Source organism: Ambystoma mexicanum, chromosome 6p (genome assembly GCF_040938575.1).
Source record: "Ambystoma mexicanum isolate Mex_15411 chromosome 6p, UKY_AmexF1_1, whole genome shotgun sequence".
NCBI lineage: Eukaryota > Metazoa > Chordata > Amphibia > Caudata > Ambystomatidae > Ambystoma > Ambystoma mexicanum.
In genome coordinates, this window is record NC_090935.1 from 620,207,522 (window position 1) to 620,230,932 (window position 23,411).

The 23,411-nt window shown below is 46.6% G+C and overlaps 1 protein-coding gene across 1 annotated transcript in view; it reads right to left on the reverse strand.

The window, feature by feature from the left end:
* Positions 1-16,493, reverse strand: part of LOC138511658 (uncharacterized) — a 136,182-nt gene extending 119,689 nt beyond the window's left edge. Inside the window, exon 1 of the mRNA XM_069627472.1 lies at positions 15,841-16,493. Within this exon, the coding sequence (XP_069483573.1) occupies positions 15,841-16,407 (567 nt within the window). The 5' untranslated portion in view covers positions 16,408-16,493. The remainder of the gene's footprint in view (positions 1-15,840) is intronic.
* Positions 16,494-23,411: the final 6,918 nt, after the last annotated feature.

Consider the following 23,411-nt stretch of genomic DNA (forward strand, 5'->3'; position numbering starts at 1 on the left):
ATGTAACTAGGAATCATTGGAATAGATCAATATGTCATCCAAGTACACTATGACAAAGAGAAGAACAAGTTACTTCTTACCTTGTAACGTTCTTTCGATGGGATGTTCCTCCGACGTATTCCTTATCTTTGATAGATCATTTCCCAGCTTGCTGGCCTCGGAAATTTTTTTTCAGTGGAGGGCGCTGCGCGTCGACGTCCCTCGAGCCGATGTCCCTCGACGGCCTCTGTATCGGCGCCGACGTCACCGCACGTATAAATAGACTCACGCAGCGTCCGTTGCTCAGTTGTTTTACATGAATTGGTTATTGACCTTGAAGGAGCGTGAGCTGCAACCACAAGGGAAGTATTACTGCGGGGATGGATGGGAGGGGCGATAAGGAATACGTCGGAGGAACATCCCATTGAAAGAAAGTTACAAGGTAAGAAGTAACTTGTTCTTCGAACGGATTGTGTCCTTCGACGTATTCCTTATCTATAGTGGTATGCAATTGGAGGTGGGAGTAAAACGCTGTGTTTCTTTTTAGGAATGAACCGAATGTAATACGGCTTTGCCAAACCTAGTCTCTTGACTAGAGGAGGAATCCAGGTTGTAAAATCTTGTGAAGGTATGTGCGGACGACCATGTGGCAGCCGCACATATGTCTCGAACTGGCACCCCGCTTTGGAGGGCCGAGGAGGCTGCAATACCCCTGGTTGAATGAGCCCCAAAATTTTGAGGAGGCTCTTTCCCTGCCAGTTTGTAACATTCCAGGATGGCCAAAATAATCCATCTGGAAATGGTTTGTTTTGTTATCGGTAGTCTCAACTTGTGCCCTGAGTAACCCACGAATAGTTGGTCTTCTTGCCTAATCCTAGCAAGTCTGCTGATGTAAAAGCTTAAAGGCCGCCTTGGGTCCAGCCTATGTAGCCTTTATTCCTCTTTCCCCGGATGGGGAGGCGGATAGAATGAAAGTAAAGTGATTTTCTGAGTGATGTGGAATTCAGAAAACACCTTTGGGAGGAAATTAGGCTTCACCTGTAGGGCAACCTTGTCTTTATGAAAAATTGTATGAGGGGGTTTACAAGATAGAGCTTGTAATTCGCTAACCCTTCTAGCAGATCTTAAAGCCACTAATAAGACAGTTTTAAGGGTGAGAAATCTTAGCGAACAAGAGTGGAGTGGTTCGAAAGGAGTATACCCATCAGGAAATTTAAGACTAAATTTAAGTCCCATAAAGGAACCTGGAAAGGTCTTGGAGGGTAGACATTAGTTAATCCCTTTAGAAATTGTATTACTAAGGGTAATTTGAAATACGAAGGTTCCTCCGCAGTGCGCTTGAAGATCGATAGCGCTGCGAGATAGCCCTTGATAGTGCCAACCTGAAGGCCTGAATTTGCCAAGTAGAGTAGAAAGGATAACACCGTTGGTGTACCACATGAAAAGGGGTCGATATTCTCTTCTCTACACCAGCTGCAAAACTTGTTCCAACGGCAGCAGTATAAAGACTTTGTTGCTGGCCTTCTGGCCGAAAGCAACACTTCCATGGCGTCATCAGGGAGGTCCCAATCCTTGTATCTCAACCTTTCAGAAGCCAGGCGTGAAGGTTGAGGGTTCTGATATCTGGATGGAGAGCCTAACCTCCCTTCTGTGAGAGAAGATTCTCCTTGAGAGGAAGACGAATTGGAGGGCAGATGGACATGTCCAGAAGGTCCGGGTACCAGGTTCTTCTGTCCCAGTCTGGGGCAATTAGGATCATGGTTCTCCGGAATCTTCTCAACCTCCTGATCATTTGAGGAATGACAGGGACTGGTGGAAACTCGTACAGGAGTGGAAACTCCCAGTCCACTACGAGCGCGTCCCCTAGGGCTCCTCTCGCGGGAAATTCCCTTGAACAGAACAGATTGCACTTTCTGTTGGTACTGGTGGCAAACACATCCACTTGAGGGGTTCCCCAAAGGGCGAAGATCTCCTGAAGGACTTCCTGAGCTAGTTCCCACTCGTGGGAGACTGTGCCCTGCCTGCTCAGAGCGTCCGCCGTCAAGTTCTTCTCTCCGGCTAGGTGGACTGCCGATAGAGAGATTCCTTCTTGAATTGCCCAAAACCAGAGCTGCATTGCCTCTCTGCACAGTGGTAGTGATCCTACGCCTCCTCTTTTGTTGAGGTAGTGCATGGCCACTGTGTTGTCCGTCATTATCAGGACATTTTTCCCCTGTACAGATGGCAGAAAAGCCTTCAGCTCTAGTCTGATTGCTCTCAGCTCTAACAGGTTGATATGTAGTCTGGACTCCGATGGAGACCAACGACCGCTGATGGTCAAGTCGTTAGTATGGGCTCCCCACCCCGTGAGTGAGGCATCTGTGACTACTGTTATCTCCGGCCATGGTTGCCAAAACAGTCCCCCTTCAAGATGTTTTCCTGGCAGGTCCACCACTGAAGGTCTCGAGCCACCTTGTCCGGAATCTGAAGGAGGTCTGTCATTCTCCCTGAGAATTGCGACCACTGAGTTCTCAGTGCCCACTGAAGAGATCTCATTCTCAGGCGAGCCTCTGGCACAAGGAAGATGCAGGATGCCATGAGGCCTAGCAACCTCAAAAAGTCAAAGGCTGGGAGACGTTGGGCATTTTGAAACTTGGTGACCATCTGCAGAATATCTTGAGCCCTCACCTCTGGTGGCGAGGCTTTTCCCAGGGAAGTGTCCAGGACCGCTTCAATGAACTGGAGTCTCTGTGATGGTATCATCTGTGACTTCTTTAAATTTAGGGAGAAGCCCAGTTTGTGAAGGTAGTGGCAGACATAATCTAGCTGGATCTGAGCTTGTTCCGAAGATACAGCTCTGATCAACCAATCGTCCAGGTAGGGGTAGACGTGGATCCCTTCCCTCCTTAGACTTGCAGCCACTACCGACATTAGCTTGGTGAAGACCCTCGGGCGGAGGTCAGCCCAAATGGCAGAACTCGAAATTGATAATGAGAGCCGCCATTTGCGAACCTCAGGTATTTCCTGTGTTTGAGATGGATTGGCACATGGAAATAAGCATCGTGGAGGTCCAGAGATACCAGCCAGTCCTCGAGCTGGAGGGCCTGAAGGATCTGAGAGAGAGTTACCATCTTGAACTTGTCCTTCCTGAGGAACTTGTTCAATTCTCGTAAGTCCAAGATAGGTCTCAGTCCTCCGACTTTCTTCGGTATGAGAAAGTAGGGGGAGTACCAGCCCTTGTTCCTCTCCACTACAGGTATCGGTTCTATGGCACCCTCCTCTAGCAGGTCTACAATTTCCTGCAAGAGGAGCGGGTCTGGAACTCTCAGAGAGCTGTTCCCCGGTGGATGACTCTGAGGGATGCGTAGAAAAGGCAGGCAGTAACCTTGGGCAACTGTCTCCAATGCCCAAACATCTGACGTAATAGCCTGCCATTCCGTCAGATGTTGAGTTAACCTGCCCCCTACTGGTGTCTTGTGAGGAGAGTCCTCAGAGCGGTTTGGAGGCGGCTGATGCAGATGCCGAGAGTAAAGAGGCACCTGCTGTGGCTTTTGTGTTTTTACCCCTTTGAACCGGCTGTCCTCTGCCCTTTCCGAATGCGGAATAGAAGCGAAAGGACTTACCTCTCCAAGAGGTTCCTGGGGGGCGATACGGTGTCTGACGGATTGCAGCTCCTAAGGATTTTGCTGCTGCCTTTGATGTTTGTAGTTTTTCTAAACTGTCATCCGCCTTCTTACCAAACAATGAAGAGCCGTCAAAGGGCATATTCAAGAGTCTGGTTTGCACATCTGGAGCAAAACCAGATTTTCGCAACCAAGCAAATCTCCTGGTTGTTGTACTTGCCGCCATGGCCCTGCTGATACTGTCAGCAGAATCGATGCCAGTCTGAAGGGATTCGCACATTGTGTCCTTACCATCCTTAATGATGTTGAGAAACGCTTCCCTTTCTTCTCCCTCCGGGAGGCAGTCGGCTGCTGAAGAAGCACACTCCCAAAGTGTTTGGCTGAACCTTGCGAGCGTACAAGTAGCATTGATGGATTTCAACGCCATGCTACATGCGGAAAATACTTTTTTGGCCATAGAGTCATATCTCTTATCATCCCTGTCCTGTGGAACAGTAGGGTAAGCCGATTTACTACCTGCTGAAGTAGCTGCTTGAACAACCAGACTCTCCGGAGTTGGGTGTTTCGATAAATATTCAGGGTCAGCAGAAGACACCCGATATTTAGCTGATCATTTTTTGTTAACTGCCGGGATTACTTCAGGTGTTTCCCAGTTTGCCAATATTCTCCTCTGTAATGCCGCATGAAATGGCACCACAGGATCCTCCTGTGGAGCTTTGACCGAAATGTCTGTGAGATCGTCTTGCTGAAAAGCAGGTGAGGGTGTGGACCATCCCATAAACTCTATTATCCTTGCCATCAAGGTTCTATAGGGTGTTTCAGCATGTTCCCCTGGGTCTGGTGTGACAAATTCCACTTCTGGGGAAGTGTCCAACCCACTTGCTTCCTGTAGGGTTTCATGGAGGTCTTTCAACCTACCTTCCTCAGAGGTAAATTCCTCTGGTGCAGGAGTTGCAGATCCCTGCAACTCAAAAGGTCTTTCCTGATCCGAATCCTCCCCTTCTTCATAAATAGAAGGTAAGACCCTGGAGTGGTCAGGTCTTGAAAATGGTATAAATCCCATTTCCAGAGCAGAAGGAGCCAAATTTGTCATGATTGGCTGAGAAAACGTCGACGTCGTCGACGCAGACGTTAAAGGCTTCGAAGCCATCGAAAAAGGCGTCGAGAAAGGTGGTAGAGGCCTCGATGAACTCAAGAGTATCGGGATTCTACTCGAGGTTGTCGATGACATTCTCATGCTCGAGGCTCTGGGTATGACCACTGGCTGTGAGGTGGCCGTGGGTTTATCCTTTCTCGGCGTCGAAGCGGCATCGGCTCGACTGATCTGTGCGTCGAAGAACCCTTCGATAACGGCGTTGATGACGCCGATCTATGTGTCGAAGGGAACTTCGACGATGGCGTCGAAGATGCAACTTTGCCTTTACTCGAGGGTTCGTGACGCTCTCGAGTGGCTTCTTTCGCCGGGTACTGCGACTCGCGGCTTTTTGTTTTTTCGGGTCTTTCACCCATGGTATCACCCTCAGCAGTCTTCGAGGGGGTCAAGGCCGCTTTCTCGAAGACGCTTAGCATCTTTTTCCTGAATTCCACCCACTCAGCCTGACAGCTATGTTTTGTGGGGCAGGAGACCCTTTTTGGGGAAACGGAAGAAGACGAGGAAGGGGATCTTCGATGTCTCTTTTTTGAATGCTTAGATCTCGAAGAGTGATGGGAACTGCTTCGAGACCTAGAACGAGAATGTCTTTTGTGATGGCGAGGAGACGAATGTCTCGACTCCGGCGAGGAAACTTTCGAAGAAGTTTTAACTGCCTTACCTCTCTCGAACTTCCCCTTATGCTCCTTCAAGGCTTTCGCCGTCATGGACATGCAGTCCTCGCACTCCGAACAATGGTACTTGATTCCCAGGCACCACAAACAGATCCTGTGAGGATCCGTCAACGACATTTTCTTTCCACAGTCTCGACATTTTTTGAAGCCGGACCGTGGAGTCGTCGGTTCAGGTGAGAAAGCCATCGAGTACGAGTCGGTATTCACGAGGAATATATTGATATATTTGACTGAAGAACTGAGCAACGATATTCTGAGGCCCCACGAAGCGCCGAAAAACGGAACTGAGCAACGGACGCTGCGCGAGTCTATTTATATGCGTGGTGACGTCGGCGCCGATACGGAGGCCGTCGAGGGACATCGGCTCGAGGGACGTCGACGCGCAGCGCCCTCTACTGAAAAAAAAATTCCGAGGCCAGCAAGCTGGGCTATGATCTATCAAAGATAAGGAATACGTCGGAGGGTACAATCCCTTCGAAATAACATATCCGAAAAGACTCTGTCCATGAATCGCTGAAACACTGCAGGGGTGTTGGCAGGACCAAATGGCATTACCAGGTATTCAAAATGTCCAAAGGGGGTCCTTAAGGGGGTCTTCCACTCATCGCCTTCCCTTATCCGGATGAGATGGTAGGCGCCCCGTAAGTCGAGTTTACTAAAGATTACAGCACCCCGAACAGCTTCCAATAGGTCGGAAATGAGCGGCAGAGAGTAACGATCCTTAAGGGTGCATTGGTTCAGTCCCCGATAGTCTCGGCAGGGTCGAAATTCCTTGGTGTTCTTCTTGGGCACGAAGAACAAAGAGGCACCGGCTGGAGATTTAGAAGGTCGAATGGTTCCATTGGCAAGATTGGTGTCCAGGTACTCCCGTAATGCCCTTTTCTCAGGTTCGGAAAGAATAAACATTCTTCCAAATGGTATCACTGCAGAGTCTTCAGTATCGATTGCACAATCTTCTGGTCAATGGGGTGGTAGTGATTGGACAATGGCTGTTGAAAACACATCCGAGTATTGTTGGTAGATCTCAGGTACTTGGGAAATGTTGGAGACACAGATGGATGGTCGTTCGAGGATCTGGGGTTCCATAGATATGGTCTGTACCATGTTTTGGGATAAACAATGGGACAAGCAGAATTCGGAGCCTAGCCACCCAATTGATGTATGGGTTGTGTTTTTGTAGCCAGGGCATCCCCAGAACCATGGGGTAGTGTGCTGCCTTGATGATATCAAAACGAAGCATCTCCTGATGGTTGTTGATTGAGAGCAACAATTCCTTGGTTTGCTGGGTTATGGGTCCCGAAGACAGTGGTTTCCCATCAATTCCTTCAACAGCTTGGATTGTTTCTTTAGTTTCTCAAGGAATGTTATGCTTCAAGGCCCATTCATGGTCCAAGAACATTCCCATGGCACCACAGTCCATTAGAGCCAGGATGGAATGAGTCTCCTTATTGGCGGTAGATAAGGATGTTTGCAGGACCACCAAAGTATTCAATCAGGGGCAAATCAAGGAAGGAGCAGAAGCGGAGCAAGTATCTTTCTCCCGAAGCCCGGCTCCTCTCAAGATCGAGAGCTGGCGTTTCCCGAACGCCTGGGTGGAGCTATAGGACAACTCTGTACTAGATGTTTATCAGAGGCACATACATACAGAGCCCAGTATTGATCCTACGCATCCTTTCTTGTGCAGATATTGGACCCCGTACGGAGCCCAATTGCATAGGCTCGGGATCAGGAGAGTGCAATGTGGTCGTTTCCTTTGGGCTAGGATATTCCATGGAAACTTTTGGAGAAACAGTTTTTGTTTTTCTCTTCTCTGCCTTTCTTTCCTGGATTCGAAAGTCAATTTGGAGGGAAAAATCTATCAAAGCCTGGAAAGAACTTGGACGGGCTACTCTGGCGAGTTTGTCCTTGATTTCATCATTCAAGCCTCTGCAAAACAAGGTAAAACTTGCCTCCTGGGACCAATCGGCCTCTTTAGCCAAGTGCTTAAAGCGGGTTACATAAGAAAGCATGTCTTGGTTCCCTTGTTGAAATTCTAGGAGCCTTTCCTGAGCACTGTAAACTTGTTCAGGGCGGTCAAACATGGTTTTGAAGGCTTCTACAAATCCGTCATAATTGTCCAGGAGTGGATCTGCAGCATTCACCAAGGCCCAGGCTAAGGCATTACCAGAGAGATGTGCAATTATAAATCCCACCTTGGCTCTGGGCGTGGAAAAATATTAGGGTTTAAATGTGAAATGCACCAACCAGGAATCAAGGAAGGATCGTGGTGTTTTGGAGGAACCATCATATTTGTCCACTATGCCCCCTATCAGAGCACTTTCCTGGATCGCTGAATTCCGGGAAAGCACGAGTTGTTTTAACGCTGCATTTTCGGCTTTGAGATTTTGAACCTCTGTTGTTAATTCTTACATTCCTCTCATTAGGTCCTGAACAGCAGCCTCTGTGTTGAACTCAGTATCAAGTCCTTGGCGTCTCAAACTGTTAAACTCAGCCCCCGGTCTTACCCGTTTGCCCTTTGTCGTCTTCTTCTTTGAAGGTTTTTCTGTCTTCCGGGATGTCTGGGACTTATACAGGTAAGGCCGGTGGTCCTCCGTATCCAGTGTGGAGCGAGAGCAGACTCGGAGGAAGACAAGAGTTCAGGATTCCAGGAAGGTAAGAAATGAGCAGTCAATATCATATCCGGGATTAAGTGCAGAACCAGGAAAGGGAAGCACTACTCACATACTCACAGAGTACTGGGATGTGGCTGCAAGCGCAGAAGCATGGATATGGGTCCAGGAAAGAATTAATCGGACGGCCTCAGGCGAAGGCAACAGGCCGCTCCTAGTACTCCAGGAAGGAAGAGGAATATGGAAAAATATTGGATAATTGGCACAAGAGAAAGGAAGGTAACAATGAACACACTAGCTGCAAACTCAAAAAGGAGCGTTGAGACGTGCAGTGCCGCGGGGGCATGCCCTTTTTCTAGGAAGCCAGGGCTCCTGCGTAAAAGCTAGACCGCAACGTGACTGAGGCGCCGGCCATGTTGGGAGGAGAACGGCTCCAACGGTGTGGTGCACCATGGACCAGGAAGTCCAGAAGGGGCATAAACGGCGAATCATGACAGTCTTACTTCAATACCATGCCTTCCTTACAGAGGATAGGTGATGGTGCAGCAGTTAGAGAAGATAGGGGAGATGGTGAGTGCCATGAGGGTGGCATAGGATAGTTGAAGGAAAGAGGAGTGGCTGCACAGCACAGTTCTAGCGCAAACTCACCAGGCGGCCTAGTAGTTGCAAAAGGACACAAAATGCAGTGCAAAATGGGGTGCAAAGTTGTTAAAAAAACACACACACCTAAATTAGAATTTCAAAAAGGGGACACAAAATGCAATTCAAAATGGTGTGCAAAGATGTTAAAAAACACACACACCTAAATTCAAATTTCAAAAAGAGACACAAAAATGCAAAGCAAAATGGGGTGCAAAGAAATGCAGTGAAAGAAGAAGTGGATTAGGTGAGGCAAGGAAGGCAGAGTGACATAGGCACAAGTTTGCTTCAGAAGTTGTTAGTGGAGGAGGCAGTGGAGTAGTTCAGCCATCGCTCACTGGTAGATCTGTAATGATCGTAGAGGTGCTTGCGCCAATTTGGTGGGGTAGCAGGCTGTAAATCAGGAGGCTGCTTCATAGTTTGAAGAGGGGAACAAAGGTGGGGGCCCTCCGAGCCCTCCTCGGCACGGATAGGCTCAGGCAGGAGCCGTATTGCGGGGCCTTAGTTGTGTGGGCCGGCTTTCACCTGCCGGAACGTGTGGTTGCCTGAAGTAGGTGTGAGCTGCCCAATCAGGGAGAAGCAGTAGGTTCACCATTCAATGATTCAACCCTGCGAGGAAACAGCAGCCATTTTCCAAAGTGTTTTCCAAAAATTAATTCAATGGCACGTTCCTTTGTGTGAAGGAAAAGCACTGTCACAAAGCATGCCCCACACAATTGCTTCAATTGCCCCACATCAATTGTTGAAGCAGTGGAAGGTAGAGCCACAGAAAATATCTCCATATCCATGGGCACCTTGTTGACTGAAAAAAACAACCTAATTTCTTCTTACTTAAAATCTGACCAACAAAGAGACATTACAGATCTTTTTAACCAATTCCCTCATGTATTCCATGACCAGCACAGAAGGGTTAAGAGTGTCACACAACACATTCGAACTGCCCATGAGAAGGTGATGAGCGTAAAACCGTAACAAATCCCAGAATTACGAAAGGAAATAATCCTCCTGTAAGTAGAAAGTCTGCTAGAAGCTGATATTATCGAGCCGTCGGAAAGCCCATGGTCCTCGCCAAAAGTCTTAATGTCAAAACCAGGTCAGTCGTGGAGGTTCTGCATCGACTTTAGGAAACTGAATTCCATCTCTCAATTTGACAATTATAGCATGCCTAGAATCTATTATTTGAATGACAAATTAGGCCAAGAACAATATATCTCTTTTCATTGATCTCACAAAGGGCTTTGGTAGGTCCTGTTAAGTCCGGACCGCTGGAGAAAACAGTTTTTTCCACTCCTCAAAATTATTTCAGTTCAAAGTGTTACCTTTCGGGTTACACGGCACACCCACCACCGCCCAACACTTAATAGACCGAGTGTTATGACCATATTCTCATTTTTGTGGTGCGTACCTCAGTGACATACTTATCCATAGCAACACCTGGGAGGAACATCTTTTTAATTTATATGAAATTGTTCGAGCCCTAAGAAAGGTGGGACTGCCTGCAAACCCCATAAAATGTCATCTGGCACAGTGAGCAGTTATGTCGGATTTTACGTGGGCAACTGGTTAGTACAAACACAAATTGAAAAAGTCAAAATGGCACAACTCACAGCCCCACCGAAAACAAGATGGAACTATGATTTTATAGGGCTTTATCGCTAACTATTCTATTACCACCTCTTGCCTAAGGGATACACTTAGAAAAGTGGAGCCCCAGTAGCTCAAATGGAGCCAACAAGATCAGAACAGCTTTGACATACTAAAAACAATCCTATGCAGTGAACCCGTGCTCAAAGCCCCACATTGTAACAGGGAATGTATCCTTCAGACTGATGCTTCTAAAGTAGACATTGGGGCTGTTCTGTCTCAGGAATAAAAAGGCATAGGACATTCAGTTCTCTATATCAGTGGGAAACTATTCCTGAGAGAACAGAACTATACTACCATCGAATTAGAGGCATTAGCCATTCAGTGGGCCAACACCTAAAATATTACCTCACAGGGCGAGGTTAGTGACAAACCATTCTCCCGACATGGTTAAGCCTTCAGCAGGATACTAACCCGCACATAATGCACTGGTTCCTTGATCTCCAACCTTTTTATTTTGCTGTTGAGCATAGAAAAGGAAAAGAGCAAGAGAATGTTGATTTCCTTAACAGATTTCCCATCACTGAGGAAGGGGAAGGCAGACTCATAAGGGAAATGGTATGAGACGAATCACATCACAGGGTTTCGTCACTTCTCCACAGAGGGGAGCCCTTCCTTGTGAGGCTAGGGAGGTGGGCCCGCTACGCAACATGCTCCGTAGGTATGGCGGTAAGTGGGCGCTCACAGGGAGAGACTCCCCTCTTGGGGATAAGGACTCCTGTTCTGTCAAGGAACTTCCTAAGGACCTTTCTTACACAACACCAATACCATCCACACTTCAGAGAAACCCACTTGATCAAACAAATGTTTATTACTGTAATGTTAACCCCAACATCCAGCTTGAAGAGATGTGTATCTCACAGACTCAGGCAAAGAAGAGAGGTGAGCAAGAAATAATTATCACTCCCGGTTTGTGAGAGGAGCCAGGAATGAAACGCGGACAGAATGAGCTCATAGTTTTGGCTATACACTTCTATTACAAATAAAAGGGGGTTGGAAAATGCCTCGCTGTCCCTACACTAAGGGCCTCATTACACGGAAGGCGGTGATCCAGGGTGCTATTAGCACCCTGGACCATGCCGGTAAATTACCGGCACCGCCTTGGCGGAAAGGGGATTTACCGCCCCATTCCAAGGTTGGTGGGGCGGTAAATCCCCCTTCTGCCATTGCCCTTCCCCATTCCCATTTCTGCCCCATAGGGCTCTATGGGAATGGGGAAGGCGCTAATTACGGCACCGCAATTTTGCGGTGCCGTAATTAGCTCCGAGGTCCCTTAGCGGGTTGGTTTTTAACGCCTGCAAAAAGCAGGCGTTAAAGCACCAACCCGCTAAGGGACCTCGTAGTAAGGCGGTAATGGTTAACGGTCACCGTTACCATGAACGGTGGCCGTTAACCATTACCGCCTTCCGTGTAATGAGGCCCTAAGAGTTAGTTCCCTCCTTCAACCAAAAACAAAGGGTCTGTCAAATGTCAAGATGTCCAAAGACAAAATGGCGTGTGCTTGAAATGCTATTCTGGCCCTCACATTCTCAAATTAACTTGAAGGTGAAAAGGGTAATGTCGTTGGCCTTGAAAGTCTACAAATGTTCAGGTTCAAAAGGAAAAGCTTAACTCCAACACAAAAGTTCCAAACGGATAAAGTTCACAATTCCAGGAGATTGCTCCCTTGCACAGGTTTTATCTTCAAGATATTTTAAACTCGTGAGGGTATGAGACTTCCTTGGAATTATCTGATCAACAAAAACAACTTGTATACAAAACAACTTGGCTGTTTCACCCAATTTCACAGGCTACCTGGTGTACGCCCCTGCCAGGTTTCTTCTCTACTTTAATGTAGGGAGTGCAGAACCACATGCTAAGTGTGTGGACGGGGTGGACCAGGCTCGATAGGGATGCAACCCTGCTAGGCTTGTCAGGGGAAAGGGGGCCGGAAAGACAAGTGCGGGTTGGAGGCAGGCGAAGGGTCAGGATGACAGGGTGCCCGGGGTAGACTGGGTGAGGAGGGCCTGGTGCCCTGTGGAGCTCAGAAAGGACAAGGCAACCAGTCATTGCAACAGAGGGGGCATTAGCAGGGGAGAGGGAGAGGGAAGGAAGAAGAGAAAAGGAGGATCTTGAGACGCTTACGGAAATTAAGGAGACCCGGCTCACGCCTGAGAGGGGTAAGGAGGCCATTCCAGAGGGAGGCACCTGCAGAGGAAAGAGATCTACCCCCCAATCTCTGCTTGGAAATGCATCTGATCTGCAGAGAGTTAGGGTTAGAAGACCGAAGGAAGGTATTTATGGAGAGAGAATTGGATGTAGCTGGTCCCTGGCCCCAGAAAGCCTTGTGAATGATGCATAGGGACTTGAACTTGATTCTCGCAGCCATCAGGAGCTAGTGGAGCAATTTTAGGACTGGAGAAATGCAGTCCCTGGGCTTGAGGCCAAGGATAAATTCCACCAAGGTTGCCAAAGTGCTCCGGTTTGCATTCTGTGGCGTCTTTCAGTTTTCGCAGGGTGAACGTGATTTCACTTGTGGGCTCCCACGTCCTTCGCAGCTCCTGCCTGCTGTGTGCTTCTCCGTGTTTGGGCAGAATGGACACTGCTCTCTGGTTCCCACGAACGCCAGGAAGTCTTCCGCTTGTGGCTTCTATGTGGCGGACCTTCCCCTTAAACCAGTTGGCGCCACGGTCTTCCTTGCAGCACAGTAGTCCCTCCGTCACCAGCTAGAGGACGAGGCTTCACCAGGCAGCGTCTCTCCCCTGTCAGCTGGTTAGGGTTTTTAAATGTGCCGGCACCTATTATGCCCTTGCAACCACTAGACGCATCTTGTGCTTCTCTCCTCTACTGATCATCATTACTTTGTTCAGTTTTCTCTTCGTAGTGCTTTCACAAGCATGGAAATGGTAGTCAGATCTTGATGACTTATGTATAGAACATTGGAAGGTATTCTCAGTAGGTTCTATGGGTGGTTGTAGGGAGCCATGACAATATGCCATTACGGCATGGGGAATCGAAGGAATATCTCTAAAAGGAAAAGCTGAATACCATGTCTCATCCAATGATGTCATGCCACCCCTCTGATGGTCCGCTCCCCCCATGTGGTCCTCACCCCTAGAGCCGCCCCCAAGCCCAGGATCAGGTAGCCACTGCCGTCACCTGGCCACATGGGGAGTGGTTACCTCCGGTAAAGGGGTGAGGATTCATGAGGATCGTCAGATTCATCACATTTGACACACACTCAGACTATGGCAAAGAACAATGGGTGAGTAGGAGAGATTGCCCATCCAACAGAGAGAAAACACTTTAGGTTTACACTGGGGAGGACCCATTCCTTGAATATAAAGATGAAAGAAGGACTAAGTAAGAGGAACGCAGCCTTGGAAGTTCAAACCTGGGGAAGGTTGGAAGCTGCTAAGGAAGACCTGTCCCGGAGCTGTAAATCAGAGGCACAGAGGAAGCAAACAGTTGTGCCGTGCAGGGACCAAGAGTCCTAAGGAGAAGTGGATTGAGGAGACAGTAGCTGACCTGGAGGAGGACAACTGGTCAATCCAATAACAATGCTGATACCATTACTGCAGTGGCCCCCGCAGAACCACGCAAAGAAGCCGAAAGAAGCAGACTGACCGCTAAAGCCGTTACTACTGAAGAGTCGACCTGACCCTGCAGGAGCACCCAGTGACGCTAGCCCGTAGATACAGAGGTAACGGGAGATGCGGGAGACACGAGAAGGGATATGAGGATGAGGGACATGTGACACCTACTCATCCCAGTGAAGCAACACATAATTACAAGTGTGAGAATAACTATGGGACACAGCATACCCGTCCCAGTGAAGCTACCATTAGCTACAAGAGTGGGAATTGCTACAGGACTCAACATACTCGACCCAGTGAACCTATAGACATTTACTAGAGTGAGAATAAGTACGGGACTCAGTCCACCCATCACAGTGAAAAGAGCTGGATTTATAAAAGCGAAACAAAGCAAGGCATACTGCCTACTCGTCCTAGTAAATGGACCAGAGACATTAACCAAGCAAATACACCTGAGTGAAAGGGAGACACACAAGAGTCTGTCCAATGTGGTACAACAAACCAGAATCTACACACAAAAGTGGTTGGGAATAGCACCCCAATCGTACAGAGGAAGTAAGAGTAACCAGCCAAGATAAAGCTGGAATAAAACCTTGTTCACAGGAAGGAATGAGTAACAAGAGGAATACAAAGAAGGATGAACATGAAAAGGAACAATTGAGTTCCTCTAAAACTTTATTTAATACAAACTTTAAAAGGATAGTGCAAGGAACCTTAACCCAACGGGGCAACAACCCAAGTATCCAGGAGAAGCGAAGTTCGTCATTGACAGGAAAGTGGATGCCAAGACCCTGGAAAAGTCCCAGAGAAAAACCAAGAGAGCTGGTCAAAGAAATAGCCAGATGCTATAAGAAAATCGTTAATTAAGGCTGAAAAGCCTATCTAGGAAAAGGGAGTCATTCTCCTGGACTGTCTGGTACAGTTTTCTCTTAGTGGTACAGCCAGAACAGCTTAGTTTTAAAACGGAAGACAGAAAATATTCTATTTGGAATGCACTACTGACGACAAACACACTAGTTAATTTATTAGGTAGGGAAACCCTTATAGTGGGGAAAGATAGGTCCTTTTTCTTATTGTTTAATAAATCATCTGTTGAAAATAACCAAAACTAGTCTGCCTCCTTCTGACCTACCACATTAGCCACTCCTTACTAATCTTCATGCTGCCTAAAAAATGCCCACATGCATTTTAGAATCCTACCTCCACATCTCACATCTCGGATCACGGTCTTCCACAGGAGGTTCAGCCCCACAGCGCTTCATGCCCATACTAATGGCAGTAGGCGCTACACACATGCCATATAACATAACATAATTTACATTTAATTGTGTATCTCAGCAGAAAATAAGAGGGCCAGATCTAGACAAAATTCATACATTTTTCTGCAAGGGAACAAATAAACATTACATGCAGTGGTTCCATATTAGTCACCAAAAAAGCATGCCAGTTCCTAATTTGAATGTAAACCTTCAGGTTGTTTACAATGTAATTGAAAGATTCAGCGACACTCCTGTTTTCTTAGGCATAATTTTAGACTAGCACTTTCGGATCTGTATTCCTAGTAGAATTGTAGAATAGATGGGGAGGGGCTCAGAGGGCAAGCATCGCTCATGGTAAGGATGTCTGGGCGTCTGAAACAGTGTGCACGAATGCCCAGTCTGCTGTGCACACATCTCTTAATACAATTATATATAGAGAAGGTATTGGGGAAACTCACAGAAATAGTTTCTGTAAAACACTGTCAAAGTTTGGTAACCCTAATGCAATAAAAAAGAGTTTAATACAATTTAAAATAAACATGTGCTAAACTCCTTTTTTGTGAAAGGGGCTTCTGGTCAATAGGAACTAGATTAAGGAAATCAACTGGTTTAACAAAGGGTGCTGATAGGTAGTAAATGTAGGTAAAAAGACAGCCAACTATAAATCAGCCATTCAAATGAGTCATAGTAGCCACTGTACATATCATACCTGCTTATTCAAAGTATCCAGAGACTGGGCATCTTCAAGTTCATATAATTGTTCATTTTGCCGCAAAGACATATTCATGTCAGTTATTAGTCTGTTGTCATTATCTGGCTGGGAATGGCCCAGTCTTGAAATGCTGCTTCCATCATTTATCTCTGCCACTCCTTCGCCATTCGCTAGATTATTTGTTTCCGTTGGTAATCCAAAATCTGGTTTAAAGTTGGATGATTCATTGAGTGCGGTTAGTAGATCGTGTGGCAGGGGACTGCTATTCTCAACTCTGTTCATAGATCTACTATTATCCTGTGACACTGCCATATCTTTAAGGGACAAAGTAACTCCTGGACTCTCCGAATCACTGAGGGGTTTCAGCAAATCAACAACCTTGATTTCTCCATCTTCCGATGGTTTCTTCTTAGCAAATTTCTTTCTGAGAACCATATTAATAGGCTTGAATGGTTTGTCTATGGAAGCTGTTTTTTTCACTGTGCCATTTGTTGTTTCATGTGTTTTAGGACACAGTCTGCCATCTCCAGACATATCTTGCATATCTTTCCCAAACATCCTCATTTGTTTATGATTTTCTGTTGCTGTTTTAGAGACTGTAATAATAGCACCTGTGAGTAAGCTTCTCTCCGGAGACTCTGAAAAATGATCTGGTTCCTGCAAACGATAACAGAAAAAATATAAGTTATAACATTAATATTTTTCAAAGTGGAAGAAAATCTTAATCACATTATGAGTATTTGCATTTCTACAGTGCTTTCATCTTCGTGATATTTGGGTCTTTGCTCAGTCAATGAGTGAATATGAATTAAGCTTTAAACCAGGAAGCCATTTTAGATTCTCACAGCATACAGAGTACACACAATTGTTACCTGCAGGTTTTATGCAGATCTTTGAAAGATGCATACAATGGGGAGAGAAGTAGTACCTCAAAGATCACAGATGCACATGGTTTTATGACAGTGGGTATGCCTGGAGAGGTATACAAAAAAACTATGAAATGTCCCCATTCCTTACAACATGTCCTCAATAACATCTATTACAAGGAATACTGAACAGAATGTGTAACAAATGTATTTAAATTCCTCCCAAGTCAATCAATACATGTTATGAAGCTGCCACCTATCATCCTCACTCGTTTAAATAATAATCAGGCATGACAATGCATTAACAGCAGATATATACACCAACGCAGTACAGATGAGTAATTTCAATCATCATTTGTGTTGTACATCTGGCTTTTCATCCTTCTACATTGGACTCAATGTCAAATGATACCAGCAACCCCATCATGTTTCCTGTAGTGAGCCTTCTTCAGAGGTAACTTTGTTGCTCCAAAGGATAGGGTAGCGTGAGGATAAGGAATATATCACGGATAAAATTAATGTAGAGGACATATATTCTATATATCTACAGAGCATATAACCTTTTCATTAATGTCTTTGATTGCCTAACTTAGTTTAATGTCCCTCTCGATATACGTCTTTGAAATTATGTGGACCTTTGCGGGGAGGTACCATCAGGTTATTACATCCTTTACAAAGTAGGGTCACATACTAGTTTCAAGAGGATAATTTTGATTGTTTGAAGGGAGAGTCACAGACAGAGCAAAAGTATTGCGGGAAACAGAAGAACAAGTTACTTACCCATGATAACGTTCTTTCGACTGGATGTTCCTCCCACGTATTCCTTATCTTTGATATTTCCATATCCAGCGTGCTGCTTCAGAAAAATATATTTTCAGTAGAGGGCGCTGTGCGTCGATGACTGTCGAGTCGATGTCCCTCGAAGGCCTCTGTCTCGATGTCGACGTCATCAGTGGTATAAAAAATTGCGCACAGCGTCCGTTGCTCAGTTCCGTTTTGAAGAGTTAGGTATTGTGCAGGATGAAATGGCTACTACCCTTGAGGGAGTGTAAACTGCAACTACAAGGGAAGTTTTACTGTGGGGAAGGATGGGAGGGGCGATAAGGAATATGTGGGAGGAACATAGAGTCAAAAGAACGTTACCATGGGTAAGTAACTTGTTATTCGAATGGATTGTGTCCTCCCACGTATTCCTTATCTTTGATAGACTCCCAAAGCAATAAAGTATAAAGGAGGAGGGAGTAACATTTGTTTTTTTTTTAAGTATGCACAGAATGCAATACTGCCTTTCCAAATTTAGTTTCCTGGCTAGTGGAGGACTCCAAACTATAGAATTCCGTAAAGGTGTATGCAGACGCCCATGTGGCAGCTGCACAAATGTCTTTTACTGGAACTCCCCTTTGGAGAGCTGACAAAGCTGAGATACCCCTAGTTGAATGATCCCTCAGATGGTCTGGAGGGTCCCTTCCTGCCAATTTGTAACATTCTATAATAGTTCGAATGATCCACCTTGAAATTGTTTGCTTGGTGATGGCTAGGCCTAGCTTGTGACCTGTGTATCCCACAAATAATTGGTCAGTTTGTCTTAACTTTGCCAGTCTGCTAATACAGAAACTGAAAGCACGCTTTGGGTCAAGTCTGTGCAGCCTTTCTTCCTCTTTCCCCGGATGAGGGGGAGGGTAAAATGAAGGTAAGGTTATTTTCTGAGTAATATGAAACTCCGACACAACCTTTGGGAGGAAAGTAGGCTTTACTTGCAGAACAACTTATCTTATGAAAGATAATGTGAGGGGGTTTGCAGGATAAACCCTGTAATTCCCTCACCCACCGTGCAGAAGTTTTGCGACCAGAAAGACAGATCTGAAGGTAAGGAATCTCAATGGGCACGAATGAAGCGGTTCGAAAGGAGTACCCATTAGAAATTTTAAGACTAAATTTAGGTCCCGCAGCGGAACTTGAAAAGGAGTTGGGGGGTAAACATTGGTCAACCCCTTCAAAAATTGGATAACCAAGGGCATTTTGAAATATGAGGATTCCTCAGCAGTGCGTTTGAAAATGGACAGTGCTAATAGGTAACCCTTAACTGTGCCGATCTGGAGTCGTAAATTTGCTAGGTGTAAAAGGAAAGCTAACACTGTTGGTGTATTGCATGAAAAAGAGTCAACATTTTTATCTCTACACCAGCTGCAGAACTTGTTCCACCGGCAGCGGTATACTGATTTGGTTGCAGGCCTTCTGGCCGAAAGCAACACCTCCATTACGTCGTCCGGGAGGTCCCAATCTTTGTACCACAGCCTTTCCTGATATCCAGATGGAGAACCTGACCCTCCTCTCGCGAGACAAGCTCCTCTCTTTGTGGGAGACGAATCGGAGGACAGATGGACATGTCTAGAAGGTCCGGGTACCACGTTCTCCTTGCCAATCCAATCTGGGGTAATTAGGATCATGGTTTTCCTGAACCTTCTCAACCTCTTTATTACATGAGGAATGACAGGGACTGGAGGAAATGCGTAAAGGAGTGGATATTCCTATTCCACCACAAACACATTCCCTAGAGCTCCTCTCGGGGGAAATTCCCTGGAGCAGTACAGCTCACACTTCCTGTTGGCATTAGTTGCGAACTGATCTACTTGAGGGGTTCCCCAAAGGGCAAAGATCTCTTGAAGGACTTCCTGAGCGAGTTTCCACTCGTGGAATACTGTGCTGTGCCTACTCAGAGCGTCCGCCACCGTGTTCATCTCTCAAAGAGACCAATGACCGCTGATGGTCAAATCGTTGGCATGGGCTCCCCACCCCATGAGTGAGGCGTCCGTCACTACCGTTATCTCCGGCCATGTTTGCCAAAAAGGTTCTCCCTTCAAGATGTTTTCTCGAGAAGCCCACCATTGAAGGTCTAGAGCAACTCTATTCTGTATTTGAAGGAGGTCTGACAGCTTTCCCGAGAACTGTGACCACTGGGTCCTGAGAGCCCACTGGAGAGATCTCATTCTCAAGCGGGCCTGAGGCACCAGAATAATGCAGGATGCCATCAGGCCGAGGAACCTCAGAAAGTGAAAGGCCAGGATATGTTGGGCATTTCGGAATATTGTCACCATCTGTAGAATGTCTTGAGCCCACACCTCTGGTTGCGCGGCTATTGCAACGGATGTGTCCAGGATTGCTCCAATAAACTGGAGTTTTTGTGATGATATCATATGGGATATCTTGAAGTTGAGGGAGAAGCCCAGCCTATGGAGGGAGTGGCAAACAAGGTCTAGATGATCCTGAGCTTGTTCTGGGGAATTCCCTCTGATCAACCAATCGTCCAGGTAGGGGTAGACGTGAATCCCCCCTCTCTTGAGACTCGCTGTCACAACCGCCATTAGCTTGGTGAAAACCCTCGGGCGGAGGTTAGCCCAAATGGCAGAACCTGAACCTAATAGTGAACCTCAGGTACTTTCTGTCCTTCGGATGTATTGGCACATGAAAGTAAGCATCCTGAAGGTCCAGAGATACCAACCAATCCTGGAATTGGAGGGCCTGAAGGATCTAAGTATAACCATCTTGAACTTGCCTTTCCTGAGGAACTTGTTCAATTCTCGCAAGTCCAAGATGGGTCTCATTCCTCTGTCCTTTTTGGAATTGGAAAATATGGGGAGTACCAACCCTTGTTCCTCTCCGTCGCAGGTACAGGTTCTATAGCACCTTTCTCTAGCAGGTCCAAAATCTCCCGCATAAGTAGCGGGCCTGGAAACATCAAAGAGTTGTTCCCCGGTGGATGACTCTGAGGTGTGTGTAGGAAAGGCAGGCAGTAACCTTGGGCAACTGTTTCCAGTGCCCAAGCATCTGAAGTAATAGCTTGCCATTCTGTCAGATGTTGAGTTAACCTGCCTCCTACTGATATCTTGTGATGTAAGACCTGAGAGGATTTGGGGCGGCTGAAGCAGATGCTGAGGGTAAAGCAGCACCTGCAGATGCGGACTTAGTACCTTTGCCCCATCCACCACGGGAGAATCGTCTCTGGTCTCTTTGTACTGGCTGTCCTCTGCCTTTTCTGAATGCAGATTAATAGCAAAAGGACTTACCCCTCCAGGGCGTACCTGTGGGACAGTTTGGAGTTTGTCTAATAGCAGCTCCAAGGGATTTGGCCGCAGCCTTGGAAGTTTGCAAACTGTCATCAGCTTTTTTACCAAATAGATGGGTGCCATAAAAGGGCATGTTCAGAAGTCTGGATTGTACATCAGGAGCAAATCCAGATTACCGCAACCATGCAAATCTGCGGATTGTGGCACTAGCAGCCATGGCTCTGCTGATGTTGTCAACAGAGTCAAGACCGGTTTGGAGGGATTCACACATCGCATCCTTCCCGTCCTCAATAATATTCAAGAAACTGTCTTGTTCCTCCCCTTCCGGGAGACGGTCAGCCGCCATTGAGGTACACTCCCAAAGGGTGTGGCTGAATCTTGCCACTGTGCATGTTCTGTTTGCAGACTTTAGCGCCATGCTGCATGCCAAGAAAACTTTCTTGCCCATGGCGGCAACCTTTTTATGGTCACGATCCTATGGGATTGTGGGATATGCAGTTTGTCCTCCTGACGAAGTTTCAGCTTGAACAACCAAGCTTTCTGGGGTTGGGTGTTTAGATAAGTATGGGGGGTCGGCAGCTGAAGCTCTATATTTTGCTGATCGTTTCTTACCGACTGCAGGAATCACCTCTGGCATTCCCAATTGGTGGAAACCTTTTTCTGTAAGGCTTTGTGAAAGGGTACGATAGGATCTTCTTATGGTCCTCTATCAAGTATGTCCGTGAGGTCATCTTGCTCATATACAGGTGCAGGCCTAGACCACCCCATATATTCCATCACCCTGGTCATAAGTGACCTGTAGTTTCTCTCAGCATGGTCCCCTGGTTCAGGTTTACTAAAATCTATCTCTGGGGAGGTATCTATTCTGCTTGCTTCGTGCAAGGAATCCTGCAGGTCTTTCAATCTGACCTCTTCTGGAATCAGTTCTTCTGGAATGTGAGGTCTAACACATTCTAGACCTAAAGTTCTTTCTACATCGGAATCCTCTCTCTCCTCATAGATTGAGGATAACGTTTTGAAATAATCAGAGCGTGGTAGAGGTGTGTAGCTCTTTTCCAATGAGGAAGGGGCTAAAGCAGTCATTGCAGGTGGAGTTATACTTGTTACTGTCGATGTAGAAGTCATTGGCCTCGATGGATTAGTGATGGCCTCGAGGTCGTCGATCACATCGAAAACGGCTTTGACAATTGGCGTTGAAGACTTCTCCTTCAACGGAGGTGCTGAAGGCGTCACTGACGCAGTTTTCGGCGTCGAGATGTGAGTCAACAGTGTTGAAGCCTTGTGCACCGAAGAGGCTTTGACTCAACTCAAGGGTTTCTCACGCTCTCGAGGAGTATGTCTTGCCGAGGTCGACGTCTCACGGCTTTTATGCCTACCAGGTTTTTCGCCTGGGGTATCGCCTGTAGGTTTCTCCGAGGGGGCAAGGCTGTGTTCTCGAACACCTTCATCATTTTCTTACGAGTCGGGGAGCTGTTTTGGTAGGGCATGTTACTCTCTCCAGTGAACTGGAGGGTGATGTCGAAGGCGATCTATGATGCCTTTTTTTACTGTGCTTCGAAGCGGATGAGTGATGTGATCCGCCCGAGATCTAGATCACAAGTGTTTTTTACGTCGAGGAGACAACGGTCTCGACTCGTCTGAGGTAAATTTGGTTGGGATAATGGATTTCCTAGGCCTACCTCTCTCCAGCTTCCCTCTGCGCTCCCTTAAGGCTTTCACAGTCATCGAAAGGCACTCTTCGCACTCCGAACAGGGATGCTCTGCCCCGAGGAAGCATAGGCAGAGCCTGTGGGGGTCTGTCACGGACATCTTTGCCCCACAAACTCAGCATTTTTTTTAAGCCAGATCGGGGTGTAGATGGAGCCGAATAAGAGGCCATCTCGTATTGAGGAACCAAAGGTTTTCTTGACAAAAACTCAAAGAATTTGTTCTCTTCACAGAACCGAGCGTCACATTCCCTCTACTGAAAAAAAAAATTCCCGAAGCAGCAAGCTGGATATGGAAATATCAAAGATAAGGAATACGTGGGAGGACACAATCCATTCTAAATATATGTATACAAAATGAGGGCTTAGATGATTTTCTTTTCATATTCTGTTTATTGAATTTTAAACATATCAAACAACATCCGTAAGAAACTTTCGGCATTCATTATTGACATTACATATTTTATATAAACCTGCACTCGGACATTCATTATTACCTACATATCTTACTTATTCAGCACTGTACCTGATCAGTCATCTACCAGCCAGTTCTGTGTGGTAGGGATTGGTCCTTTCCACCATGCAATGGCTATTCTGCATCTTATACAGTACCAGCATTAGACTCACCAGTTATTGTGCATGCTTTGACCACTCCACCCCGTTGGCCGCCTGGCCTCGGCAGGCCTCTCTGGCCCAGTGTTGGCCTGGTTTACCTCTTTTTTGGGTGATAGGAGCTAACTGCTCTCTGTTCCTCCTTTTCTTTCTTTACCCCATGCACTTTCCGGTGGTGTTTCTCAGGGCTCTGCCCTGACCCCTATGTTATTCAACATCTATGTTCAGCCGCTAGTTCGTCTCATCCGCTCCAACGGTTTCCGCCGTTACTTTTACGCAGACGACATACAGATTCTGGTTCGACTAGACCTTGACCAGGC